The sequence below is a fragment of the Crocodylus porosus genome, unplaced genomic scaffold (assembly GCF_001723895.1).
Source record: "Crocodylus porosus isolate Cpor-Errol unplaced genomic scaffold, CroPor_comp1, whole genome shotgun sequence".
NCBI lineage: Eukaryota > Metazoa > Chordata > Crocodylia > Crocodylidae > Crocodylus > Crocodylus porosus.
In genome coordinates, this window is record NW_017728949.1 from 43,603,866 (window position 1) to 43,615,529 (window position 11,664).

General features: G+C 51.2%; 1 protein-coding gene and 1 long non-coding RNA gene across 2 annotated transcripts in view; both read right to left on the reverse strand.

The window, feature by feature from the left end:
* Positions 1-289: 289 nt before the first annotated feature.
* On the reverse strand, positions 290-2,595 carry SP5 (Sp5 transcription factor). Its single transcript, XM_019554591.1, has 2 exons — positions 2,018-2,595; positions 290-1,836 (listed from the first exon to the last, which is right to left on the reverse strand). Exons 1-2 carry the CDS (start codon positions 2,066-2,068, stop codon positions 781-783), a joined length of 1,107 nt encoding a protein of 368 aa, XP_019410136.1. The 5' UTR covers positions 2,069-2,595; the 3' UTR covers positions 290-780.
* Positions 2,596-4,706: 2,111 nt separating this feature from the next.
* LOC109323192 overlaps positions 4,707-11,664 on the reverse strand; it is a 43,989-nt gene continuing 37,031 nt past the window's right edge. Inside the window, exon 4 of the long non-coding RNA XR_002104573.1 lies at positions 4,707-4,907. This is a non-coding gene — a long non-coding RNA (uncharacterized LOC109323192). The remainder of the gene's footprint in view (positions 4,908-11,664) is intronic.

Sequence of the window (11,664 nt, forward strand, 5' to 3'; positions counted from 1 at the left end):
TCTGGACTGGGAGTGGACTCAGCTGAAACTGGTCTTCCTTCCAGTCCTGCTACTCACAGTATTTTTTTCCTGACGAGATGCTTAGAAAACTTTGCCTTGCCTTGGCAAAGCAATCTGAGAGCATGAAATGTGGGGAACAGCTTGTGGCTCACGCTATTGCAACAACTGGAGGTTACCAAATAAATGTGGCCGAGGAGTTTGCTCAGACTAAATAAACGAGAAAACAGTTCTTCAAACTGGGGCGTTTTGTAAAGCTTTCGGGAGGAAGAAAAGATCAAATGAGACCGACTCAGTGGGATCTTCCCAACGTGACCCCAGTGTTAATGTATTTATTTTCACGCTGCAGTTGCGGGTCGCTTTACAGAAACATCTCATGCTGGAGCCCCCGCATGGAGCCAAGGACAAGAAAAAAAAAAACAACCCACTTGTATTCAAACCAAACTATTAAATAACCTGTACATAAAAGTTGGGTCTCTGGCCCTGAAAGACGCGGGTCCCCAGAGGACCACTGCTGCTCCGGTTCGCCCATTGTCAGCGGTGACACGAGCCCCTGTCCAGAGATGGCGGCCCGGGGCCGGGCAGCGGCCGCTCGGAGCCCCCAGGCACAGCCAGGGCCGCCCACGTCTGTCCTGCACCTGCGGCGCGCCCCGGGCACTTGTCCCAGGCCAGGCCCGGGAGCGGACGGGGGCTGCCCGGGGCCTGCGGTCCGCGGAGCCGCGGCGGGGCGCAGTCACGGGGCGGCTCCTCCTCCAGCCCGCCCGCAGCAGGGGCTGCCCCAGGTCACAGCCCGCGCTGCTCCTCCCGCTTGACGGCGTCGCCCGCCGCCTTGAGCTTCTTGTTCTGGTGGGTCTTCACGTGCTTGGCCAGGTGGTCGCTGCGCATGAAGCGCTTGTTGCAGACGGGGCAGGCGAAGCGCTTCTCGCCCGTGTGAGTCCGCAGGTGCCGCTGCAGCTCGTCCGAGCGCGTGAAGCGCTTGCCGCAGAAGAGCCAGTTGCAGACGAAGGGCCGCTCGCCCGTGTGCCAGCGCAGGTGCGCCTTCAGGTGCGACGTCTTGCCGTACACCTTGCCGCAGCCCGGGATGTGGCAGACGTGCTGCTTCTTCTTGCCCGGCTCCGCCTCGGGGGCGCTGCCCGCGGCCGCTTGGCAGTTGGGGCAGCGGCAGCGGCGGCACCTCCTGGCCGTGGCCGCCAGGGGAGACTTGGTCTGCAGCAGGGCGGCGATCTGCGTCTGGTACTGCGCGAAGTCCGAGTGGCCCAGCACCAGGCTGCGCTGCAGCGCGGCGGCCGCGGCCGGGAAGCGGTGGCCGCAGCCGCCCGGCGCCCCCGCCTGCTGGATGCTCCACCACGGGATGTCCTCGGGCGCCGGGTTGGGCGACAGCTGCCGGCAGGGCTGCGCGGGGGGCAGCAGGTTAGAGTAGCCGGGCGGCAGGGCGGCCTGGGCGGCGTAGGGCACGTAGGCGGGGGGGCAGCTGGGCGGCAGGGCGGCCATGGAGGAGGGCAGCATCTTGACCGGGGAGAACTCGTAGGGGTAGGAGGGGTCGGCCGGGGGCGTGAGGGGCAGCTCGTGGGCGCCCCCGAAGGAGGACTGCAGGTGGCTCTTCTGCGGCGTGAGCCCCAGGCTGGGGTGCGGCGGGGGCAGGGCCCCCGGGGAGTGCGCCGGCATCTCGCTGCCCCACGGGTGGAAGATCCTGGAGGGGGAGCCCAGCGTCGCGTCGTACGAGACCTGCAGGAAATCCGACGGGGCTGCGCCCGGCTGGCCAATGCGGCTACAGGTGGCGGCCAGGAGAGCCAGGGGCGAGTGCTTGGCCAAGTCCGGGGAGGCGCTGGGGGTGCGGTCCTGCGCGGAGGGAGGGCGACAAGGTTAGTAGCCCTCCCAGGCCGTGCCCCCGGCCCGCGCGGGAAGTTTGCAGGCCCGGCGGGTTTCTCTCGCCCGCTCGCAGCTGCCCCGCGCCGGGGCCGTCCCGACCCCCGGGGGTGCCGGCAGCCCGCGTAAGCCGCCCCCGTCCGCGGCCACGAACCTGGAGGAAAGCCTGCAGGGAGTCGTTGCGGAGCACGGCCACCGCGGCCATGGCTACTGCTCCCGGAGCAAGGGGAGGGCCCCGGGGCAGCGCAGAGGCATGGAGGCGCCGACGCCGAGGGGAAGACGAGGAGCTGCCCAGCTTCCTTCTCTCTCGCCTTCCCTCTGATCTCCTGCCTCCGAGCCCGGCCGCCCCCGCCCCCGCGCCGCGCGATCTCCGCGGACTGTCTGACGGCACCAGGATCACCTCCAAGAATTTGATAAGGACTTTGCTGGGCCGCCAGCCAGTCAGAGGGAAGATTTATGGCTTTGAAGTTTGCCGCTACCCAATCATCAAAGAATAGCGGCTCTTTCAGAAGCGAAAGCAAATCCTTTGAATCCACAAAGCTCCTATGGTGTGTTTGTTGGTCTGGATAAAAGAACTGATTATTAGGGGGGATGGGAAGGGAGGAGATAAAGGCGGGACAATTAATGAAGTAATCACTATGTGGGAAATGTATATACACAAATAATTGGATTTTCTTGATCAAAGGCCCCCTTACCGCCTGGAGACCCTCGCATTGGATGCTCGAGACTGGATCCCCTCCCCCACCTTTTTTTTGTTGCAATTAAGGATTTGTAGCAGAGCCCTAAAGTGACAATGTGTCTTTGTTATCTCCGGAGAAATCTGCCTCCGGATCCCGCTCTTAGCGTGTGATGGCTGGAAGGGGCGTTAGTGGAAACGCCGCAAGTTCACCTGAGCGGGGCTGGTGAATCCCGAGCGCAAAACTTCCCCAAGAGTTGTGTGCGCGCGTGCACGCGTGTGTCCGCGTGCGTGCGGGGGTGGGGGGCGGGCTCCCTGCGGGCAAAGCTGAGGAGAAGCCCCTGCAGGAGCCTAGGCAAAGAACCGCGCGGTTCCCGTGCCCCCCTCCCCCCGGCCGGAGCCAGCGGGGCCGAGCCGAGAGGGGGTCGCGGCTGTGGGCGCCCACACGGGCACTCGGGAAGCAGAAGGCGACGGGAGAAGCAGGAAAGTTTCCTGCTCCCCGGGAGGGCGGGGGTGGGTGGAAGCGCTTGCACTGAAGAAGCCCGAGGCTGCGAGTCAGGCAGCAGCAGCTGCTCGTGGGCTGCGGGGCTGAGCGCGCGGCTCCGGGCAGGGCAGGGCAGGCTGGCGACGCGGCTCCGGAGCGGGCAACGCCGCGGGGGAAACTCCTCACTTCCCTCCCGCCGGCTCCAAGCGGGAGGCCCCAGTCCCGCCGCGGCCGATCCGGTGCCGCCCCGCGGATACAACGCGCCCGGCTGAACGCGGGGCGTCCTCAGACCTCTCGAGGGGTGGGGGGAAACTTTCGTGGGCAGCTCCTGCCTCTGCCCCTGTCTCCTCAGGTAACTCGATCACCCCAGGCGTCGCCGGCCTCAGTTGTGCTCGCATCGCCCGTGAAGCCTTTTTGCAGGCCATCACACAGAGATCTTTATGCGGCCTTCCCGCAGGGGCAGCCCCGGCCCGGCTCCGCCGGCTTCCGAGCGGCGCGGGGCTTGAATGAGGCCGGGGCTTTGAAGGGATTAAAGTGCCAAGTCCTCTCCCACGGCTCCGGGTTGAGGCCTGGGCCGGAGGCGCGGGGGACGCCGGCCCGGCCCGGGGGCTCGTGGCTGCTTCAGCCGAGGCACAGAGGCGGTGGCCGCAGCGTGTCTGCCCGGGCGGGACGAGGCGCTGGCAGCTGCCACGTGGGCGCCCGGCTCAGGCTCGAGGGCGCTCGGCTCCTGCTCTCCTCAGCTCGCCCCGACGGAGGGGAAGCGAGGGGGTGGCGGTGTCCCTGTGCAGCCCCGGGACCTTGGCAACGAGGCCGCCCGCCCGGGCCCAGGACGTGCCCGCAGGGAGCCGGGCCGCCCTCTGCCCCTGGGCGCTGCGACAAGCGCAGGCCGCCTCCTCCAGGCAAGCCGCGGGGAGAAACGCCAGCGTGAGCCTCAGCGGAGAACCCAGCCTCGGGCCACGCGGGAGGCCAAGCTCGCGGGACTGCCCCGCACCTCGGGGTCTGCGGGTCCCGCAACATGCCCCGGCCGCTTTCTACCCAGATTTCCGCCCGCAGGTGAATTCTACCTGTGGTTCGGGCGACTTCTGAACAGCACCGTTCAGAAAGGAAGTGGCAATGAGTTGTACAGCACTTTCACCTCCCACCCCTTGAAACAGATGAATTCCCTTGAGATGCGGAGCATCCAGCGCGGCCGCCGGGCGGTCCGCTCCCTTGCGCCGCAGGCGCTCCCCTCCGCACCCGCCGCCGGGCAACGATCATTTCTGTACAAATAATTAGCGTTCCGGCTCGGGCCGTGTCTCTCTCCTGAAATGTATTCTTAATGAAGCGGTGCTCAGAGCTGCCATGAAAAATGCAGGGCTGAGAGATCAAAGTACAATATTTATTTTAGAAATTTGTTTCACTTATCGGGAGATACAGGTAGCAAGGCCAAATGTCAACTCCGTTACGCAAAGCCCCATTTTCCGGAGAAACGGGCTGCTGCTACATCCTAATGTAAAGTAAAGAGACATCAAAGATCAGGGACAATGCGGGAAGCAGGCTGGGAAGAGGCGGGCGCGCACGGGATCCCGGCGGCGGAGAGAGGCGCGAAGGTGGGAGGGGCAGGGGCAATTCCAGCAGTTGTCATCTGCGCTACAAAGCTCACGAGCAAACAGCAGCGGAGGGAAACTTTGGGGTTTTTTTCCCCTTCTTTTGGCCACAAAGATGAAACGTGAAACTTGGACAGGAGCCCGCGATCCCTCTCACAAGCACTAGGCTGGCTCGGAAGCAGCGGGGCTGAGGCCGGGCTCAGCCGAGAAGTCCCCGGGCGCGGGAACGCCGCCGCCGCGGCAGCCGAGGGGCCTCCGGGACGGGTCTCTGTGGCTTCACGCGTCGTCCCAAGGCGACCTGCGGAAGAGAGGAGAGGGGTAGCGCGGCCGTGACACCCGCCCGCCTCCCCGCGCCCCCGCCCGGCCCGGCCCACAGCGCCAGCGCCCCGACGGCAGGCCGGGACTCCAGGAGCCGCCCCGCCAACGCCCGGCTCCACAAAGGCCTCTGGGGCCCTGTCTGCAGCGCTCGCGTTTCCCACATCTGTCTTGCACCGTGTTCCCGCTTTTGTTAGAGGCGCTCGGGGCTCCCGGCGCCCGAGCTGCGATAACAGCACACAAAGGTAGCGGGGACATCTGCGGATCTCCTCCGCCGTCGCCGACAAAGTCTCGGGCCGAGCGCTCCCTCGGCGGCCCTTTGAAGTCCTGCCGAGGCAGAAAGCTCCTATTGTTTGCAGGCTGCGGCGCGGAGGAGACCCCTCTGCGCCCGGCAAGGCTGCTCCCCCGCTGCAACGTGAGAGCCTCCGCTTTCCCCTCCGAGGTTTGCTGGGCCTGTGGCTGCAGGGAAACCTTCACGGCGCAGAAAGCAGTTGCTCTTTCACTCCCTGACCCCACAGGGCTCCGTGCCTCCGGAGAAGCTGCTCTCTCAGCCTTGAACGCCCAGCTAGTGGCAGGGAGAGACCCTCTCCCCCCTTCCCTGTTAACACCCTGCCCCAGGCTTGCACCTCTCAGGCCTTCCCCAGGAAAACTACCCCCTTGCCTGGCAGACCCTAGGTGTCCCCGAGTAGCTGGGAACATGTCCAGAGCACAGGCTGCCCCTCAGGATAACAGATCCCCTGGTCCTGCTTCTAGAGCAATGGTCAAAAATCCTGCTTGGAGGACTGAACCTGATGGAAGCCGTGATTAGGCCTTTTTTAATAGACTAACTCTTGAGAGCAACCCGAGACCATACAACATAACTCCCAGCAGTGCTAGCTTCCTACCATCCCTCAGTCTTGTTCTGGAGCAAGAACCTCTCAGCAAGGACTGCAATGGGCTCCAGTTTCCATCCTCATTCAGCCCCTGAGCTCTGCACAAAGACTGACAAAAGGGGGAATAACTTGGGCATAGGGGTTTTAACTACATGACCCTTCTATGAGGAATGATCCTAAAAACACCTTCTCTTATCCCATAAACTGCCAAACAGCCCTCCAGGAGAAAATTAAAAAGCTTTAGGCCTTATTTGGCTAAAGATTTGAAGTGCTGTTTTATAAAACAATGCAGTCATTAACTCACTATCCTTCCCTTGAAACATTCAGTCAGGTTGTTTAAGCATGAGAATCTCTCAGTCCATTAAAAATGTGGGATCAGATTGTCCCAGCGGTTTGCATGAAGTAGAAGAGAAAATAAGCTTCTGCAGTGATAGCTCTGTTCAACAATCACAAGTGCCTGCCCCTCTTTGTGGGGGTGAACATGTGGCAGGCCTCTTCCCCTTATCTCTCGGAGGAATTTCACCATACTTCCATTCTTGTTCAGCACTTATGCACACTACCAAGTGTTCACCAACCACTTAGCAACCCACTTGTTGCTAAGTACAAGTCCACTTAGTTTCAGGATCTGTATTTCCAGGATTCTGTGACCAATGATTGTGGCCAAAACTTTTAAACAAAATATTTCTTTGTTTAGTAGTTGGAACAAAGCTTTAGAGAGGAAAGCATCTTGTAACAATAAGCAATTTTCATTCATTTTTAGTCTCATTTAAATCTCAGTTTCACTGAAAGCTAAGTTAAGTAGGCTTTCTTCCTAAGTCACAGGGACAGTATTAGCCGATTTACATTTACAGTACTAGTTAACCCAAATCTTTTGGTGTCTATGTGAATCCCTCAAGTTTGGTTCTCACTTACGTTGTCTACAAACCCTTGTTTGAATGGTTAAATACCACCTATATTCTTCTCTAGACAAATGGCCTGGGAAATGTACTGAGAACCACTGACTCAAGATTTCCCTTATTTTTCAAACAAGATTCAAACTTCAGAATGAAAGATGCTAGCATACAGACAGATACGCTGGCAGTGAGACTATCTTGAACCTTCCCTTTTTTTAAGATTAACAAACACTTCTTTGGCCTAGAACCTACCTGTCTGTGGTACAAAACTACAAACAACAAGAGGCCATTACTAGACTGAGGTTCATGCTAATGTGATCTGCAGTTGTCAGGGGCAGGAAGTGTTGGATCCCATATTCGGACAGAAAATGCTGCTGTGGGAAGAATTAGGTGACAAATCATTATTTATGTTCATTTGCTCTTGGAAGAAATAAGGGGGAAATGGATCACTCAGTGGGAAATTTTAAATACTGGGCTAATGAGGAAAAATCAATCTGGCTTCTTTCTAATATTTTGGAATCCATCCTATATTTCTCAGGTATTTTTGCATTACCTGAACAAAGAATAAAGTCCAAAGCCAGAGTTCTCCTGTTCTATTTTACTGTCCACTGCTTCATTTTATCTTTTATTTTACATCATCACACTCTTACGTTCTGCTTTAATTTAGTGTAAACTGGTAGAATGAATCACTTACTGTAAGTTTTCAGTAAAAATTATTAATTATATCAATTTAGTTTTATTAAACACATTTTTAATTGTTCATTTTGCTCTACTGTTTTGGTGAAAGCTGTAAATAAACTACAACTACTATGACTATGACCTAGTGTCTATAATGTTCTGCGTGAATAACTTTGAATGTATCTACACTTTGAATGTATCAGTGCTCCTCTGCAGCAGTAAGCCCCCTTTTCTGTGGGTACAGTTATATTATTGCTTTGCAGTGAAGGGCTTCTGCTGCCATTCTAGCAGATACTTCTATGCCTTCTGCAAGCTTCAATGACTCCTTCAGGAGCTGGTACTTTCCCATGGTACATTTTGGGAGCCATGCAGATCTGTCAGATGCTCACAAGTGTGTGCGTGTTGTGAGGGTATCTGCTCCCCCAGCAGGACCTACAGCACCTCCGCTAGGGGAACCAGGTAAGTACAGATATAATCTCAAATTTGCCTCAACTTCTTCAAACTGGCTCATTTGCCATTCAAGGACAGTGAGTAGGAGCCATTAGGGGCATTGACATGGGCATTGGCATTGTCTCTGAACAGCCCTAAGGTATAAGATGCAAGTTAATCACTGCTGCTTGGCTTTATCTACTCATGGTCATTGACTGCAGAGTAAACTATTCTGGAATAACTCTACCCTGTGTGGAGGTTCTACGCAGGATCTTCCAGACACATCAGGGAGATTTAGGATTTTGAAACTTGCTATAACATTTCCCAATCTCGGTTTGGATTTCAAACAGATTAATGAAGGCTTTCTCATACTTTCAAAGCTGAAAAAACAACTGTACACTGGTGGCAGCCTTGCCATATGTTGTTATAGGACAAAATATCATTTTAATATATTCATCTTTCAGCACAATTCCCAACTGGTCTCCTATGCCTTCTCTCTCCTTCCTCTGCCTTGGCATAGATTTCCACTGTACACTTCCTCTCCTTTCTTCCATGTCATGATGAGCAGTGAAACAGTTAAAGATATTGACATTATAAATATCATCCCTGACATTCAGGTTAACTCTCCCTGAAAAGCATGGGTCAGTTCTTGTTTCAAAGCGATTGTTTCAAACTCTCTGGAAACTCTGTTTCTGTCTTTGGTACACCTTGAGGCAGCCATTATACTCATTACATTTTAAAGATTTTCTTTGCCTCTATAGACAGCTAGAAACTTACAGGATGAAAACTGAGACTCTGGAGAATAAGTGAGAGGACCCACTGTATGCTCCTACTTCTCCAAATGGTTTGGGAAATATTTGGTTATTAAAAAAAATTAACTGCATATATTAGTTTGGGGAAGATTTATTGGGATCATTTTATTTTATGCGTACAGATAAACATACACCCACCGTCTTCTTACAGTGAAATTATTCACCATGTAATCAAAGGGTGATTATGTGGTTATTTATGTCTTCTTAACTAGACAGTGAATGTGAGATCTAAAAACTGGATCTGCATGGTAATTAGTTTTAGTTACTTAGTAAATTTATTGACAAGTGACACATCTGTCTATGCTGTGGCAAAACTTCAAACAGTATAAACTTTAAACTGAAATAACACACGATCGATCCAAATGTTAATATTAGGCTGATCGTATGGTTGTCAAACTTTATCAGTTTGACTGAATCAATTATTCAGACACAAAATGTATAATTGTTAACAGCTAATGAAGTGCTGTTATAATTATAGACTGCTTTGCGATAGCATAAATTAAATTTGTTCTAATGACAATGTTTTTTAATAGAACTGTTTTTCCAAGTAGCTGGTTTTTTTAAAGATTGCTGAACAAGAGCATATACCAAGCCCATACTATTTCATGCAAAATACAAGAGCTATATTACTTCAGCCATGGAAAAAGAAACTAAAAACCTAGCAGCAGAATTGTGAAGGACAGAACAAGCAAGTGGGATGCAGAAAAACTTGGATTTATTCAGCAACTGTATGCAAATCCATACACATCTAGATCCCTATCTATATCTGTTTGTGTGTTTGGAAGGAACTATTGTCTTTGTAATAAAGCAACATCATTTGAAGGGATACACACTTTCCATATAGGATGTTTTTGGAACCTACATATAAAATACATAATATATATGTAATTACACACACGTACTTCTTACAGGTAGCCTATATTTTGGACCTTATACTTAAATGTATAGTATGTATTTATGTATGCACATGCATTTCTGTGGGCACGCACACACAAACATATATTAGTGAAAGCCAATCATGAACCTGAATATGGTGCATCTTAAAAGGTAATTTTAAAATTAGCATGTTCCTTTATGTATCAATCAATCAGTCAATATACAGGGAATTAAGAATTTTTTAAACAGGAATTTAAAAAAGCAAAAATGCACCAGTTGTTCACAATTATATGAGAGTCAGAGCCATTTAAGAAAACAAAAGAACCCATCAGTACTATGACCCCATATCAACTGCACAGCTGCAGGAACATCCAGCAATGCAGCCAGCCAAGAGGCTGTAAAAAGCCAGCCAGGAAGCATGCCACATACCCAGATGCTTCCAGAAAACCAGTGCTCAGTATATGGGTACTGTAGCTGTCAAATAATTTTCAGGTGTGGTCACTGGCATTAGCCATGATATAAGGACACGTGGTTACTACGATTTGAGTAGTTAGTAATCAGAGATTTAATAAATACTGGTACTGGTCCCCTTGTTCATCCCCAGTCCCCTCACTTTAGGAATCTGACAAACCCTTTGTGAAATATCAGCTATATTCCTGGAAGAATTATACTCCTCTGTTCACTGGACAGTAACATCTCTGTTTTTTTAAGGCTGCTGCTTCCTTCTAGTCTTTTAAGAGATACTGTGTTTTTTCTATCTCTTGATACAGAATGTATCTTCATTCAATGTCACATGGAATGTCTCAATACACAAGCATTGTGAAGTAAGTATTCAATTTACCAAAACAGTAATTTTTAAAATTATGTTTTTGAATACATAACTCTCTTTCTCCCTCTCTCTATATATTAAACACTGAGAACTAGTATTGTACCTTTCATCTTTAAAGTGCTGCACAAACATTAACTAACTCTAACAAAACTCCTGGGAGGTAAGGCTAGTCTCCCAACCACTGTATCATTTACCTTATCATTACTCACTTACCATTTACCACAATATCATTTATCTTAATTTAATAGGATGGAGAGGAGAATATGGGGTAGCATTATGCACTTATTTAAGAGTCATTAGCTAAACTTAATAAATATTCTTATTTTAATCAACATTTCAAAACAATGACGTTCTCAGCTGAAATCCCTACTAAAGTTACTGGGAATGTTGCCTCAATAAAAACAGAGAAAAGATCTCATGAGTCACTGTCTTTTTCACCTTCATTGCTACATAGCAAGTATACTTGGCACACTGAGTGATTCAGAAGGAAGCTATTCTATAGTGCCAACGATTCTTTTTAATGAGATATAGTTATCAGTTGATTTATGGATTTCTCTTGACTGTTCTCATTTACTTAGTTCTAAATTAAGAAAAAGATAATTTGTATTCTAGAAGTAAAACTATGTTTATAAGAGAACAGAGTAATCACAAGACCCTTTTAAATCAGAGGTTTAGAAATGCACACAGTGAGATTTGGGATCATTTTTCCTAAACTGCCGCAACAGAGAAACTGATTCTAACAATGTTTCCAGCTCCGTCTATTAAATTGTACAGCAGAGACCCAAGAGAAAACAGTACATTTACAGTTTTATCTAGTTTTCCATATTAGTATAGCATTACCTTATCTCAGGAGCTTAATGTAGGGAGAGACAAAGGGAACTTTCTGCCTCAGCTTTTTGATACCCTGATGACCTCCTACTGGGAGATGCTATGCTCTCTGTTAATTTAGATACCATATGCCTGGTTGGTCACCAATTCAGTTGCAGCTCTGTACTTTACAACCCTAGCAGGGATTCTGATCACAGTGTCTATAAAACTAGCCACTTCCTCTGTTTTCTGTTGTCTTTCCAATCAGATTATCCTTAGCTAAACAGTATTCTCTTTTGCACATTAAAAATGGCACTCTATATGTGTGTGTGTTTGTGTGTATATGGATGTGTATATATGTGTTATACATATAAGGAGGGATGCAGCAACATTTTTGCAGTGCACACAGTGAAGCACCACACAGCATGAGAGCACTAGATGGGGAGAGCTGTAGTAGGCAGGGAATGCAGTTAATTGCACAGGCAATAAACCAGAATCCCTAGTAAGGAATGGGGCATGATAGGTGGGCAGACAGCACTTCCTT